A 17,667-nucleotide genomic window follows, 5' to 3' on the forward strand; every position below is an offset into this window, starting at 1 on the left:
TTAAGTATCTTTTTTTTTTTTTAAGAGTTCTAAATCTCAGAAGGAAAAATAGTTCTTATAGAAGGTGGTTTTATAGAATTCAAGTGAAGGAAGTTTCACGGAAGGTGTGGCCATATCATGTACACCAGGAAGGTCAAGAATGATCAAAACCGAGAAGACTTTTAACTTGCATTGGAATTTGGGTAGTAACTGTACAGGAATTAGCTTCAGGAGCGTGGGAATGTGGAACTCATGACCATCATTTGAGAAGTGAATGCAAAAAGAGGAAGCCTGGCTATGAAAGAAAACAGAGACAGGGAGAATGACTTTGGAAGATTGAAAACTCAGACAAGTGTACTATGGAAAAAGGGCAGTTGAGGAGGTAGAAGTTGAGGCCTGCCTTGTCAGGACTGAGGTATAATTTTACCATCAATGTTTTCTGTCCACCATTCTTTCCCATCACTTATACCCACTTCTTGCAGAACCTTACTTCTTTGTTAGGTACTTATATTTTAGTGAGGAATTTCTGAAAACTAAAAACAGGCTTTAAAACTCAACATGAGGAACTGTCAGCGACTGCAACATTGGGGAAAGAGAGAGAGAGAGAGAGACCCTTGTATGGAGTTCCTGTGCTTCTCAAATTACACACAGTGTTGGCAGTCAAAGGCTCCTTAGGCCACTTCTGACACTGATACAATATCTCTGGAAGACAAAAAGAGATAAGGAGATGGTGTGGGAAAGAAATTTCTAGACTAACTACACTTCCACTGCAGTAGATTAAGAAGCTCCGAGGTGGAAATGAGGAAAGAATCAGAAGAGTTATGATTTAGAGCAAAATATTTAACAATTTTCTTAACATTTCCTCAGTTTCACTGTATGGTAACAAGTATAAATTCCATTTTGTGACATCCTTGTCACTGGAAATTATAACATTCCTCAATATTTAAACCATCGGTTGCCTCTTTTTTGGTATTTACAGTTTACCAAATTAATAGTTATAAATATTAAATAAACACTGTTTTATGATTCAATATAGCAATAGAAATTAAATCTGAACACTACATGGTATAAGTACAAGTGACATTTATTATTTCATTTTTTTAAGATTTTATTTATTTATTTACTTACTTATCTTTTAGGGGTGAGGAGAGAAGCAGAGGGAGAGGAACATGCAGACTCTGCACTGAGTGTGGAGTCTAACATAAAGCTCGATCCCACGACCCTGAGATCAGGATCTGAGCAGAAATCAAGCCAGATACTTAACCAACAGAGCCACCTAGGTGCCCCACAAGTGAAAAATTTAATTGGAAGGAAATTACATTGATAAATGAAAGCTTTATAAATACACCAAATTCCATCGACAAAAACCATAAAATATAAAAAGTACATATACTTTTTACTTCTACCCATTTCATATTTTCAGCATATCTGCATAAAAAAAAGTCATTCACACAATCAGTTTTCCTAGGTAGACATGTTTATGAACCAGATTGTTAAGGATGAAGAGACAATTTTCTTTCCTGGATAATGATATAATTATTATCAAGGAATTACATTCAGAATGTGACCTAAGTGTGTTCACTGATGTTTGTGGATACCACAGAGGTTTTTAAAGGTATTTGCTTAATATTTAACTGCAAAATTTAGAGGCAAATTTCCTTGAAAATGTAAGCACCAGGGATGCCTGGGTGGCTCAGCGGTTGAGCATCTGCCTTTGGCTGAGGTCATGATCCTGGGATCAAGTTCCTCATTAGGCTCTCAGCTGGAAGCCTGCTTCTCTCTCTGCTTATGTCTCTGCCTCTCTCTGTGTCTTTCATGAACAAATAAGTAAAATCTTTTTTAAAAATGTAATCACCGAAAATAAACAGGTGATGAAAAGCTGCAAGCTGTTAATCTTTCTTCTCTAGCTGTTGTTCTTCCAAAATCTTGCCACTGAGTCACTATTTACACAGGTTGTGTTAAAAAAAAGACTGATGTGTGGCCGATAACACATCTTACATTCTACAATAATGAGGAAAAAATATTACTTTCAATTCCCTCTTTGCAGTTATTACTAAATTGAACTTTATAATTTTTCATAAATATATTTAAAATAATATTATTTCTGGAAGCCATTTATGCTCATAAAGAGTTTGGATCATCTTCAAAGAATAAAGTCCTTTGTAAAGATAATTTTATCTTTATTATTTAAAAAATAATTCAGTTTATCCAAAAATACTACACTCAATATTTTTTAGGGATGAAAGGAAGGCATCAACAATGAGTCACAATTTTATGGCTGTGAAGGACAGAAGTGTAACAATTGAAAAAGAAAGTGCAGGAATCTGTTGATGAAGCCTTGGTAATTAAGCACAAAACTTTGGAAATGAAAACAAAAGTCAGGACAAATACAAAAATTTCTAGAAAAGAATAAAAAAGTTGTATACTTATGAATTGTATCTTATCTCTATATCCACAAATGGTTAATAAATGGAAGTGTTTAATAAATGCTTGTAAAATATATGTAGTTTGTTTGAACTTAGACCATTCACTGGGTTATACTGTACCACTCCTCAGGAAAGAGCAGTCATAAGGAAAATAAGTAAAACTGATATAGAAGGCACTGTTTGTTCTTTGTGAAAATTGATGGACATTAGCCAGTATCTTAACTTGAATCATAACACAGGCAAATACTTGCAGTTATAAATAAAGAGTCCATTAAGAAAATCGTCTATCCATGGAGGTCATAAACTGAATATGTTTAACAAAATTATATAAATAAAATATATTTAATAAAATAAAATTGAAAAATGAAAATTCTAAGAAAAAGAATGATGCTATAAAATGAAAAAGAGCTACTGCTAAATAAAGCATTTCTTTCTGAAAAAGACTAACAAGATGATCTGTGTTCATTTTTTTATTTTTATTTTTTTGATGATCTGTGTTTAAAAAACAAACAAACAAACAAACAAAAAAAAACCGTGCTGAAAATTTCTTAATTAAGGTATACTCCCAAACTAGGCTTAGAATAGTGTAGGATAACAAAACAGCCTAATTCTGAAATTTTTGAAACATTAATTAATAATATGTTGATTTTGGGATCCCTGGGTGGCTCAGTGGTTTAGCACCTGCTTGAGTCCAGGGCGTGATCCTGGAGTCCCAGGATCAAGTCCCACATCAGGCTCCCTACATGGAGCCTGCTTCTCCCTCTGCCTGTGTCTCTGCCTCTCTCTCTGTGTCTCTCATGAATAAATAAATAAAATTAAAAATAATAATATGTTGATTTTATTAAGGCAGAATATATTTACTATTTGAAACAAATGACAGGATGTTTTAATGTTAGATGTAATCAGTTCTGTTTTACCATCTTATTTTCATATTATAATTTACTCAAGCAATAGACCTTTGGAAAATCTGTTCATTCTTCCACAAGTTAAATCTGGAAGTAAAGGTCATATTTAACAGACACTGTCAGTCCAAAGGAATGTTAGGCATGAAATTCTATTTTCCCATTGGTTACTGTACCAATCATTAGTTTTTGGAAATTACTGTTACCATAAACAGCAAGCCAAAATGTTCCAGAAAAAAGGAAAGGTTAAAATGTTAATCAAGCAAACCTTTTTCATTTGTTGAAGTTCTGCTTAGCTAACAAGCTTAGATAGCATCTCTCTTACAGGTATTTCCTGCCAGTTAATAAGTGACTAGGGTTATTCAACTCCCAAAGCTGATGACTGAGCAGCAGAGAACACCCTCTCCCGTGATGACTCCTGAAACACAGCCCAGGATATCTGAATCCACGGAATGGGGTGTTTAGCGTCGTTGTGGAATGTCAAGAAGACCTCTATAAAAATTAAAGGAATTCAAATACACGGACTCTGTGACTTGTGCTACTCTTTTAATGAAATCATTTTGAAAACTTACAGATGACTGAATCAGACAAGCATATGTTCAATGCATCTCAATAATCTTAAGCCTTGGGGAAGGAGTGTTAAAGACAGTGTTAAAAAAAATGTGAGGATATCCAGATATTAAAGCCTGGGGAAGGGGGAGAGGAGATGGGCATGTCTGTGCCCCCACTGCCTTAGCCACTTTTTTTTTTTTTAATTTTCAGTTTTTTGCCTTATATTAAGTGAAGGGACTGGCCTAAGTTGGGATTCCCAAGCAGAAATGCCTACTGGGGGGTAATCGGGGGGTGCATGGATGGCTCAGTTGGTGAAGCATCTGCCTTCAGCTTGGGTCATGAAACCCCATGATCTCAGGGTCCTGGGATCAAGCCTCACATCAAGTCCTACTCTATAAGGAACTTTCTTCTCCCTCTCCTGCTCCTCCTGCTTGTGCTCTGTCAAATAAATAAAATTAAAAAAAAAAAAAAAAAAAAGCCTCATGGGGCCAGAACGCAATCTAAAGATGAGAGGGGGCTGGTGGAGGAAGAATACAAAGAATGGTAAGGGCTGAGGAGCACCCTCATCCCAAGAAGCAGACACCACCTAGCTCCAGCTGTGCTGGCCTGACAGCACTGGCCCAGGCTTAGTTTATTGTTTGCCAGAAAATCCAAACATTTATTTTTAATTGAAATCCGTTTTTTTAATGTTTGAAATAAATCATTTAAAAGCATTGTGTGGAACAAATATAAATAAATGAGAACAGAGAAATGCTGCCACCATCATCAATGTCTGAGGGCTGAATGAGCTCACAAGTGGCTGGTTCACTCCCTCTGGCCCAGGAGCTCTAGTAGGTCTTTTCCAGTGTTGTCCAAAGTGTGTGCTTCAGAACGTTCGACCTCATGATTTTTTGGACTCATCTCAGGGAACTGGCACATTTTCTCTTAAAGGGCCAGATGGTAAAAATTTTAGGATGGTGGGCCAACTTAGAGTTTCCCACAATCACCAACCCTGCCCCTGTAGCACAGAGGCAGCTATAGACAATACAAAACCTCCTAAATATGGCTGTGTTGCAATAGAACTTTATTCGCAAAAATAGGTGGCCTGCAGTAGGACTTCCTAGTTTGCCAACCACCTGGGTCTAGAGGATTTCGTAGAGAAGTTCAGGAATCCATGTATATCCCTCACATTTTATATTAATGTATCCAAGAAGCAATGCAGGAAAGAAATCTTACTAATTTTGTTTAAAACAAATATAATGTTTATGCTCTAGAAAGCTAGTGTTTTCCCACAGATCACTCCTGGGCCTTCATACTCCTCATCTAGGCAAGAATTAGCTACTCTAGTACATATCATCTTTTAGTCCTGCATATTCTAAAAGACAGTCTAATTTATACTTGTAAGAGACACAGCTCTAAAATTAAACTTCCTGGGTTCACTTCCTGGCTTGGCCACTTATTAAGTGACGCAGGGGAAGTTACTTAATTTCTTTGTGCCTTGGATTTCTCATCTGCAAAATGGGGTTTGTAATAAAACCCTCATCACAAGATTTATGTTTGTAGAAAAGAGTTAATATGTGTAAAGGCTTAAAACAGTACCTAGAAAATACATATTACATATTCAAGTTAAGTATATAATTTAAGTGTTAGCAATTATTAATACATCTAGTCAATTTTTTTTTGGTTGCCATAGTCCTCAAATATTGCCCCACAGAAAGGCAACTATTAAGTGATCTATATTATGACTTTTTAATAATAGCCAAGGATATGGTGAAAACAGGCTGCTGGGATAAAGATAATCACCCTGGACATAGGAAAAATACCTCTGCCCCCTCGCTGCTCACCATCCCACACCAAACACGCACACCTGATATCTTCTCAATTTTCTCACTTGAGTGAAAGACTTCTCAGGGGTCCCCGACCACCCTCTGTAGCTAGTCAAACAGAGAGGATGCCGGGAACACCACTGGCTCTTACAAAGTCCTCCAGTCTTCTTCTGGAACATGGCTGTGGTTTACCCTCTGTCCAACAACCCACAAGGAAATACCTCTCAAATGGCATCACTTAATAGCCTCCCACCATTTACAGGAGCACCATGAACCACAAGGAGGGATGGGTGAATTACAATGACAGTTATGTGACAAGAGTTCCCCAGAGCAGTAGGGCACACACAGGTCAGGGAAACAGGAGAGGTGGTCTCATGTCTTCAAAGGGATCCTACTCTGCTCAAAGGATTGGGAATGAATTTCTTATAAAATATCCCCCACAGTCACATAAGAATTACTTTTCAGCATCGGACCCCTTCTTTCCTCTTTTAATCAAAGTTATCTCCGTGACTGAAAAGTATATATTATCAGCACTTTAGATTTAGTCATATGTCATTCAAAAGTGATAATGAAACTTCTCCTTTAGGATTTTCATCAGTCCTAATAATAAAGACTTCCACAATTAACTTATATACATAGAGAATGCTTGATAGAAGTCTATTTTAATATAATGTAGTTATATAAAATTATTTTCCTAAGTATTTGGCATTTAGCTACTTCCAGTAATATCAATTTAAAGTCTCTCAAAGGGGCACCTGGGTGGATTAGTCAGTTAAGCGTTTGCCTTCCGTTCAGGTCATGATCTCAGAGTCCTGGGATTAAGCCCAACATCAGGCTCCCTGCTCAGTGGGGAGCCTGCTTCCCCCTCTCCTATGACAACTGATCATTTTCAGAGAAAGAAGTTCCAAGAAAAAAATGGATAATTCCTGATTATCAAAGCTTTTTCCATAAAATGGAAAAAGCTTTGATATTTTATCTTGGCTGAGTAAATACCATTCTTTAAGGTGGTGTTTATTTAACTAACATAATGGAAATTTCATAAAGATCAACTTTTTATTGTAACATCTTTGTGATTAAAAACAGTAAATTGCTAATTTCTTTTGTTTCAGTCCTGGTAGTAACATTTCTATTTGAGGCATGACAGTTATAACTTCTGTTATGTCAGTGATAAACTGGGTGACATTTTATGACATCAGGAAAACTTTAAAATGGTAGAACCAAAAGCTTTAATTGAATAAACAAGGCTTGTAATCAAATGTATATACTCTGTATGGCTGAACATATAACATTTTAAAAATTAAAAAGCTCACTAACAACTATACATACATGTATGTGTGTTTGATTTCTTGTTGACCAACATTCATAGAATAATGCTCTTTAAAAAGGGGGCAGGTAATATGGCCAGACTTACCACAGCTTAGGTTGCTTTCTGCTTTCAGAGCTAGCGTGGGGATATTCCAGAAGTCATTCTGCCAGTCAACCACATTCCCTTTCACATTACAGCTGAGGTTGGAGAGGATTTTGGAATTCATGGTAAAATTCCAAAGTCGAAAGTTATAAATGTCCCCTTTTAGGGAGGCAATTTCATTGTGACTGGAGCCTAACAGGAATTTCCCATTTCTAGGAATAACTTTACTGATGGTAGACTCACATGGAACTGCTTCATAGTTTCTTTTGAAATTTACACCAACAGAACCCAGAGAATTATTCCAAATAATGCAGAGCTGCTCAAAGCTTTCTGTGAAAATGTCTTCTTTATCCTTCACAGGTAACACACTGTTCAGGAAGCATTTTGAACCAGAAATAGAAATAAAGTAGCCATTCCTGGTCTTTCCAAAACTAAGTAACTGTGTGAAGGAGGCATTGGAGTAGGAGAAAGCTATCCATTCATGGTCTTCCTTGCCAATTTTGGTTGCTTCAAAACAGAGAGTGAAAGCGCTGAGCTCTGGAATAGAGACACTTTTGGCAACAGATATCTGGTAACTATCTAGTGTCTGGGGTAAAATGACCTTCTGGTTCCTTAAGGACACAGCAACTAGGACAAAACATAGTAACAGATAAAAATATATTAATTTCAAACATTAAACTAATGAGATGCAAAACATCTGATATGCCCATTCCCACCCCACCGCTCTGGACTGACTTTTGCCCCTCCTTTTATGACTCTCCATTACCTTGTACCAATAATAATAACAATATGGATCCCACCCATATTAAGTCTAATCATGGTGGGATCCCACACCAAAACTTCAAATCCCTGAACTGAAACAACAACAACAACCCAAAACCCAAATTAAGGAAACTATTATTTCAAGAAAGCTCTGTTTGTACATTTTCCAGAAATATGCTATTTTTCAAAATTTCTAAACATAATAGCTAATATTTCTTTTTTCATTAATAATTGCCTTTTACTCTTCCTAAACACTCCTATGCTACCCCATATCCTATTCATTTTCCCCACCACCAGGCTATTTGAGGAACAAAGGTGAAAATAATCCTATGAAAGAGAGGCACTCTGATAAAAAATAAAAATAAAAATGAAATTTTAAACTATATTTCCTTTACCGCGGAGCATCTGAGCTCCTTTGTGAGGGATAGCAAGGAGCAGAGGTAAAAGGAGCAGACAATGCAACTTCCTATCCTAGCTCTTCCACAAAATGCAGTGTGACCTTGGGGACATTACCACTCTCCATAAAATGAAGGACAATGACACTGATTACACAGGTGGTCAATAGGAATTAAATTAACACCTTGGAAAGCTCTAGAACAGTGCCTGCTATAGTCAATGTACAGCTAGGATTACTAACATTACCGATTACTAACATTACTGATTACTAACACAGATTATTATTATCATCTGCATAATATAGTCAAAATAAAATGAATTAGCCCAGTATTTCTGTGACATATGTGAAATTAGTAAACAGTACAATGGATTTAACCCTATGTTAATATGATAGACACTGTGAAACAGGTACTGATTGAGAGAGAAGCAGCTCTCCTCAAAAATTCTGTTTAATGCTGGCTTCATAGGAATGCTAGTTTGAATATATTTTAATATATGTCAAGAATAGGTCTATGGTATAAAAACATCATTTTAATATAAATATTCTAGTTAAAAATCCATGATGAGGGATCCCTGGGTGGCTCAGTGGTTTAGCGCCTGCCTTCGGCCCAGGCATGATCCTGGAGACCCCGGGATCGAGTCCCGCATCTGGCTCCCAGCATGGAGACGGCTTCTCCTTCTGCTTCTCCCTCTGACTCTCATGAATAAACAAATAATATCTTTAAAAAAAAAAATCCATGATGGAGTTTAACAGAATCATGGATTTTAGTCTACTTTTTAAATATAAAGGACCTTACAGGTCTATTTACCCAAAGGAATATTTATGTAATAGGAAGCCAGTATTCAACATGTGTTATTAAAAGAGTAGAAAGGGGGATCCCTGGGTGGCACAGCGGTTTGGCGCCTGCCTTTGGCCCAGGGCGCGATCCTGGAGACCCAAGATCGAATCCCACATCAGGCTCCCGGTGCATGGAGCCTGCTTCTCCCTCTGCCTATGTCTCTGCCTCTCTCTCTCTCTCTCTCTGTGACTACATAATTAAATAAATAAAAAAAAAAAATTTAAAAGGGTAGAAAGGAAATATGTCCATCAACATTTTATTAGTGGTTATGGCTAGGTTATGATATATGGGCAATTCTAATTTGCTTCTTTTTTATTTTCAAATTTCCTATAATATTTTACAATTTTTAAAACACTATTAAAAATTAAAACACAGTATCAATTAACCACACATATACTTAATGTCAGTCACTAATAGTAAATGACTCTGCCACCAAAAACACAATTTATATTAATGAGGGTCAGTCATTTTCCTAATGGTGCCTTTCTTTATTCTTACTTTCAGAAATGACATCCACTTAAGAAGCTAGTCTTAAAGCTTGAATTTTCCTTAAGCAAAGAGAGGTTTTAGAGAGATCGAGATTATTCAAATATTACAATATGCCAGAATCTGGGAACTATGCTTGATAGAAATATTTTTTTCCTTTCATTAGTCATTTCTAAGGGGCTTTCCTCAGGCTATGTTGTTTATTAGCTGAAGTTATAAATAGATCTTTTTATTTTAATTTATATGCTAATATTTTATATTTGTCCCCTAGCATAGTTCCTTAAAAGGGCAACATCTTAAAAGTCTAAAATAAAATGATTTCTGAATAGGAATGTTTTAAATGTTCAGTGAAGAGCTGTTAAAATTACAGCTTTTAATTATTAGCTGTGGAATATCTACAATCTGTTCCAAGCAGCCTTTAAATATTCTACATATAAACAATATAAAAAAATCATTTCTACTGTAACCAGATTTTGGATCTGGTAACTATATATTGCTAATGAGAATGTTCAGAGAATATTAACAGATTCTTGCCCTTAAATTCTAATCCTAATCATTCACATTCACATAAAAGAGCATAACTCTGTCTTCTGGTCCTTGTGTTTATTGTAGAACATGTTAAATGAAAGCAGAAGGTTGGCGCCGCCTTTGGTTTACATACCTCTGATGTAGCTGGCATTGAAACCTTTCTTCTGGATGCTAAAGTCACTTGAAAAGGACACATGCATCTCATTCGCACTTGAGTTAAATGATAGGCCTTTGGCAGTTGCTCCACAAAATTTAGTCTGGCTCTCTCCATTATCAAGGGATAATGAGTCATAAATGCAATTGGGAGCTTCTTCAATGTCGAAATCATTAAACGTTATCTGAATGATATAGCCGGTGGGGGCTCGCAGGGTCCACAAGCAAGCCTGGCTGTTAGGGTAGTCGTTAGGGTAGCACGGAGAAGTAAATGTCCCAGAAGGGTTGGATAGGACAACTCTGCAGTTGGCACATCCCCACACTGTTGGCCAGACAAAAGAGAGACAGAGAAAAGGGTGGGGATCAGAGGCATATGATAAACCAAGATACCACACACTGGGGACAAACAATAAGCATTTTAAAATACCAAAATATCATCATTAAAAAAAAAAGGAGAATGAAACCCATCTCAAGGAGAAAAGGAAAAAGTAACAGAGGAACAAAGAGTAAAAGAAAAAGAAAAGTTTTAGAGCAATGATTCTTAAACTTGAGGGTCACAGATTCTAAGAATCAGATAAAAGTTACACTAAAACACACAGAAGTCACTATACTCAGTTTTCTATTTTAGGGAGTACATGAGGCCACAGGAGGTAACAATGGATTTCCCAAAGGTTCACTGGCTCGGGGTTAAGAATCTCTACTTTAGCGAGTAACTGAACTGGGGGTAAGGGAGTTAGAGAAGCATAAAAGTAGAGGTCAGTATTACAATCATGGATATAAAGGAAGATAAATACTTAGGAATTAAATGTTTAAAGAGAAAGTTACCAATACAAAATAAATAAATAAGCAAATAAGTTGTCCTCTGGCAGACTTTTTTTTCCCCTAACATTCAAATAAATAGCATCACCTTGCATGTATGGAATATTTATAGTTTAAAAATACTTTCACCTATTTCATTTGTTCATTACAGTTGTTACGTACATACTTGTGTGATTAGCTCATTCACTCATTCATTCATTCATTCATTCCGGTGACTATTCATTGAGTACCTTTCATAAACCAGGCACTATTCTAAACACTAAAAATAATTCTAATACATATTAATCAGCAAGAAAGACAAAGTCTATTCTGAATGATTCTTACACTTGGTTTTGGACTCAAAGATAAACAAATAATATAATGGCAGATGGTAACAAGAGGTAGAAAGAAAAGTAAAGCAATCAATTATTTCTCAATTATAGCTATCCAGGGCCTGGCTACCAACTGGAATGAGAAACCAAGGTCTACTATCTTTCTATCTAGTGGCACTTTTGCAATTAATATTCATGTCTCTTTTAAGTATTTGTATAATTGGAGGCAGTAATTTCATTTATTCAACATTCTGGATAAATAAACTGCCAAAAAACTGACACATACGGCCTAAAACAATAAAATACTTTAACTCTGTTAATGGAAATCACTCTGAAAGTATTGTGTTCCTCCCTCTTTTACCAGGTTGAGTAGAATAAATAGGCACTAACTTTTCTTGAACAGGGTAATTACCATAAATACTACTTATTTTTCTATGATATAGTGATATATGCAAGGAACTTACTGGATATGTTACACTGCTCAGGTTAGGTTTTTCTTTTTTCTTTCCCCTGTGGCTACCTTGGATTATGCACTATATCCTTGACAACTCTGCTCCCCATCAATTCTTTGTAACTTGCCCTCCCTCTGTTCTTCCTCCCTATGCCCGCAATGTGTTGTATAGGGCTGAAGATAGAGAGGGGAAAACAAATTATGATCACCACGTGTTAGCCAAACGCCTTCTCTCATCCATCCCTGGAGTACCACATTCCTCTTCTTTGTTGTTTTCATCAGAGCAGTTATGTTACTTCCACTTGTGACATTATTTGCTTATTGTCTGTCTGTTCCCACTGTTCTTGGAATACAAAATTAAAAAATGTACTGTTCTATTCACCATCTTACTCCTCAGGACCTCACAGCATCCCTGGTACATGGAAAACTTCCAATAAAATTTTTTAAATTTATGAATAAATGAATAGCTTAAATCCTATCTCCATTAAGTACAGTATATGAAACTAAGCCAAACAAAGTCTAAGTCAGAAATAGTGCATGACCTCTGGAATGTCCCTTTGGGTGGCATTTTGGGGCTCTTTCTTCCAATTATTCACTCATAGTCTAAGACTAAGAACACCGGGCCTGACACTTACAAGTAATCCTAGAAAATTAACAATAATGTATCCAGTAAAAGGTACTGATTGTGAAAAAAGAAAAACAGGATACCATCTCTGTGTCATCACAATGTGCATGAAGCACCATTATTTTTCCATCTGCCACATTTAAAACACAATATACATGACTTCCTTCATCCTGATATATATATATTTTCTCCAAATTCTTCTCTAAGAGCTGAATAAAAAGTACAGGCAAGTTCAACCTGAGCACATAGACTCTAATATTGAACAAGTTAATGTCTCTGTGCCTCAGTTTCACTACCTTCACACTGGTGGCAATAGAAGCATCCACCTCCCAAGATTATTGAGAGGGTTAGATAGGTTAATATTGGAAAGTTCTGGGAGCCACACCATTTGAGTGTTGGATTTTTATTACTCATTAGTATAACACAAAATCTGTGCATCAATAATTTAAGAGAGAAAAAATATAGCATCCCATTTTAATAGAATCCTATTTTTCCCTTAGGTACTCGTTGGGATGAAACAGCTAAAGGGAAGACACCGATAATATTCATTTAAAAACCAGTTAAAGTATTCCTGGGGTGCCTGGGTGGCTCCGTTGGTTCAGTGTCTGCCTTCAGCTCAGGTCATGATCCCAGGGTTCAGGGATCAAGCCCAGAGTTGAGTTAAGGCCCTTGCTTGGCAGGGAGTCTGCTTCTCCCTCTTCCTCTGCCTCCATTGCTCCCCCTACTTCATTTTACCAAATAGATAAATTAAATCTTAGACAAAGTAAAATAAAAACAGATTAAAGCACTCTTCTATGATTCTCATCTACAGTCACTAGACAGCAGTTAGAGATAATGCTACTAAACAGCAATTAGCTTAGTTGGGTGAAAAATCAATTAAACAAGGCACAGTATCATCATGTTCATTGTATTTTATAGGTAACTTCACAGTAAAGGGCTTTCACATATATTATCTCATTTGACATCTTAACAACCATGGGAATTAGTAGTTCTATCTTCAGATGAAACTAACAAGGCTAATACATATTATATAATTGGTCCAAAGTTACACATCTAATTGATAAGACCAAGACTCAAACCAACTGTTCTCAAGTTTAGTGTTGTTCCAGGGGAAAAAAAAAGTTTCCACAATTAAACAAAAAACAGTAAAGTGGAGAGCACAAGAACTGCCTTAAAAGACAATGTTTTCTGGTGGGCAATTTCTTAAACATAGTGAAATCAACCTAATAGTAATATATTTTAAGAAACTGATTTTGAAATATTTTAGTAAAGAATGCTAGAGAGTATAAAATATGGTGATTTGAATTTGCCCGGTTAGAGCAATCAATTGTCATTGTTAATTCCTAAACAATGAGCTTTTCTTTAAGAACTTTATTAATTCTCCCATAAAGGCACAGATACTTAAAAAGATGGCTACTGAAGTAGCCACTGATTCTGGTTTTGGTAAAACCAGAGTTGACACATTTCCTAAAAGATACTCAAAACATCTGGCTCAAATTGTTTTCAAAGATGGATATAGTAACACATTCACACCTACAAATTTATAAAAGCAAAGTTTTCCGGAAATCTAAGCAACAAACCAAATTCCACCCTTGGCTTTTGCCTATGCCTGTGAATGTTTAGCAATAATTTACTTATGCTCATTTTACAAAACTTTATTCTTCCAAGAAACTCAAATCTAAGACGGAAAACCTTCCAGTCATGCCAAGCCTATTTCAATTTATAAGCAACATTTAGACTCAGATTTAATAATCATTGCCTTTTGTGGTTTTTGTTGTTTTATCTCAAGATTTGGATTCTTACCCCGCCCTTGCTTCAAGTCCTTCCCTCTAAATTAGATAGTATGTTCTTTAAAATCTAAGGCAAAGGTATCAGGTTCCAAAAGATAAATCAAAATAAATCAATTTTAGCTGCTTTCAACACAGATCTATCAATAGAATCACTGTTTTTCCTCTCCTGTGTTAAAGGATGAATAGAATGAATCCATTTAAATGAAATCTTGCTTTTTATCTGCATGCATCTCAAACTGCTGCTAATTAATCTGTTGGAAAACTTCACTGGTGAAAATCATCTCAGAAAATTTTGCCTCAAGTTGCTGGCTCAAGTTGCCTCTATTCAAAGTTGTTGTTTGAAAAACAACAACAACAACAAAAAAAAAAAACAAAGTTGTTGTTTCAGTGATCTGTGTGACTATATTAAATTCTAATGAATAAAGTTCATTAGTTGCTTAAAAAGGTTTAAAATATTCAGTAGCCTTGGTGTTTTCTAAAGATTAAGCGGAAAAGTCAGCAAGTGAGAATTCCAGGATCAGTTCTACGGCCTCAATCATCACAAAGCCAGGAACAGAGACACAGGATTTTTACAGATCAAGTACCACGCCGCCAGATGTAACATCACTGAAATGTCCAATAGAAATAATACTTTAGATGCTGGTATTTATTAGTTGACTAATAATATAGAGAACTATATATAATATATAGTCATCAAAGTAAATGTAAGTGATTTCAGGCCTCTGTGCATATTTTTTCAGCATGGCAAGGAATCTGAAGGCAGTCTGGCTGTGACATCTGCGTTTCTGTTAATGTGACAGACTTGGCAAGCATTCCCACCCTCCCTTACCACTCCTCTTCAAGCTCTGCACTCAGAGATAGCATTTCCATGTAGGGGAGGATCCCTCCTAAAGCAGGGTTACACTGGTCATTCCAATCTCCTGCTGGAATTTCCAGCAGCCAAGTAAGGATATCAATTTGCTCCCAAACTCCTCCTAAAACACTAGTTTCCCCAGGGTTAACCAGAAAATTGATTTTCCCACTGTGATGTTTTGGCCTCAAAACGTTGTTTGGAGGTACCATAAATATGAAGCCATCGCCATGATTGGCACATTAGTTTAAAAGCTTTACTTGAATTCGTTCAATTAAGTTTGACATAGCTAGAAAATTAACAAGAATTTGAAGGTTCCTTGATGAAGCACAGTTAAACTTAACAATTTCTTTTAATCTCCAAAGAGATTCACATCCAGCACATCTTCAGATACATTTCTCTCTTCTACAATATTGTTAATGTTTAAACTTCAAGTCCTGCCTTTCCATAACCACTGGAGCATAAAAACATCCTATACGTAACTGTGAAAGGTAATATTTTCTGAATCCAAACACATGAACTGCTGGAAATCTTTCCAGACTCACTTTATTATGTAGCTACCCTTCCCTTGCAAGGGGATTAAACAAACAAGCACATGTGCACGCATATGCACACACCCCCACACATATTTTCATGGGAAACTATTCTCTCTTAACCAGTGGCTGAATCCTTCCCCAGCTGTTAAAAAAATAAAAACATACAACCTAAAGGCAATGCATAATTTTAAACAAACTAAAGCTGTAGAGTCCATCACTTAACCTGTCTTCTGGTTAATACGTTCAAATCTCTTATCCCCTTCTATATTCCTGCACTGCAAACCCCTAACTCTGTATTAATATAGCCATGGACCTTTTGCTCTCTAATATGTAGGCTTCTGAACACTGTTGAAAAGAATCCACAACACTGCAAATTTATACTGAGGAGGCTTCTGATTTATTTCACTCACCTTCTTCAACATTCAATGCTTCCCTGATTCTTGAGTCTCTCCCTCATGTTTTCTACCTTCCCCTTATTATTCTCCTGCCCTTCTCTCAGCCCTCTCTGAGCTTGCTGCTGCTCTGCCTCACAATGTTTGCTATTTCAAGTACGATCCTCAGACCCATAGCTTCAGCATCACCTGAAGCCTGTTAGACATATACAGAATCAACCAGACCTACTAAACAAAACTGTATTTTAACAAAAATCTCTCTCTGGTGATTAGTAAGTACATTAAAATCTGAGAAGTGCTCCTTTTAATAACAACATACTACAGAACCTAGTCATAATCCCCCACACACACACACCTTCTCCCAAAGGGATTTGCCCCTCCCACATCTCATGCAGTCATATCAGTACCATCACCCCAGGGAAGGACCCCCTCTCCTGAAGGGAACCACATCATGGGCTTGGCTCCTCAGATTCTCACTCTGAGAATGTGAAGTTAGGGACACAGATAATTTGTTCAGAGAATGATGAAAAATAAAATGCCTGAGTTATATGAATTCAAGAACAGCAGCTGCCTTGCCCATTTGCAAATGTAAGACACTGATGAGAAGAGAGCAAATGTAGAGAATAGAGAGATAAGAAAAAATCAGACCTTTGAGAAACACAGAGGCTTTAATTTTAAACATTCAAAGTCCAGAATTCAATGAGAGGAGCTGTTTGTGGCTTCTCCTTGAATTCCTTGACGAGAATTCTTATACCTACCATCTCACTTCTCTTGATCCAGCTTCAGTATATTTCTTTTTTTTTTTCCAAAGATTTTACTTATTTATTCATGAGAGACACAGAGAGAAAGAGAAGCAGAGACACAGGCAGAGGGAGAAGCAGGCTCCATGCAGGGAGCCCGATGTGGGATTCGATCCCAGGTCTACAGGATCACGCCCTAGGCCAAAGGCAGGCACTAAACTGCTGAGCCACCCAAGGTTCCCCCAGCTTCAGTATATTTCTGTTCCTGACAGCCAAGTGTGCTTCAAGGCTATACTTTACCAGGCTCTCCTCTCTCTTCAGCTTTTCTGTCTCTATACTTTGTCTCTCGGATGATCTCATCCACACACAGGCCTTTATTATGTCCAAATGCTGTCCTACTGAGCACCACGCCCACGCTGGCTAATGTCTATTCAATGTCTTCACTTGGATATCCCATAGATCCCTTAATTCACACACCATTCCTCAAATTATGTGTTTTTATTCATTTTATAATTGTTCATAGTATGAGAAAGATCCAAACTGGAGCTCTGAATACTCCCCTAGGGCTACCTTCTCCCATACCTTTCCAAATATTTTGTCAAGGGCTGTGTCATTATCTTATTCATGGTTATCTAATATCTCATTCCCATGGCTCCTTAGTTTAAGGTTCACATCTTTTCTCTCTTGGACAAAAAGCTCAGTAGCTAGTCTATTTGCCAATATCTTATCACCTCCAACTCATGCTCCACATCACTACAAGAAAGATCGATGAGATAAAAATATGCTTTCAAAATCTTCTCTGGGCTCCAAAAAGGACAAACTTCTTTGAATGACAAGTACAGCACCCATATTTTCCTGTTCATACTGTCTACTCATCACTTACCATCCCCCCATATCCATTCACTTGATAAATACTT

General features: G+C 36.7%; 1 protein-coding gene across 12 annotated transcripts in view; it reads right to left on the bottom strand.

Annotated features, from left to right (window-relative positions):
- The window catches only part of ADGRG6 (adhesion G protein-coupled receptor G6), a 138,227-nt gene that overhangs the window by 61,436 nt on the left and 59,124 nt on the right, over window positions 1–17,667 (bottom strand). For all 12 annotated transcript variants that reach the window (XM_072719650.1, XM_072719674.1, XM_072719631.1 and 9 more), the window contains exons 3-4: window positions 10,217–10,558; window positions 7,076–7,699 (exon numbers count right to left, since the gene is read on the bottom strand). In XM_072719650.1, coding sequence (XP_072575751.1) covers window positions 7,076–7,699; window positions 10,217–10,558 — 966 coding nt within the window. The remainder of the gene's footprint in view (window positions 1–7,075; window positions 7,700–10,216; window positions 10,559–17,667) is intronic.

This window comes from Vulpes vulpes, chromosome 1, assembly GCF_048418805.1.
Source record: "Vulpes vulpes isolate BD-2025 chromosome 1, VulVul3, whole genome shotgun sequence".
NCBI lineage: Eukaryota > Metazoa > Chordata > Mammalia > Carnivora > Canidae > Vulpes > Vulpes vulpes.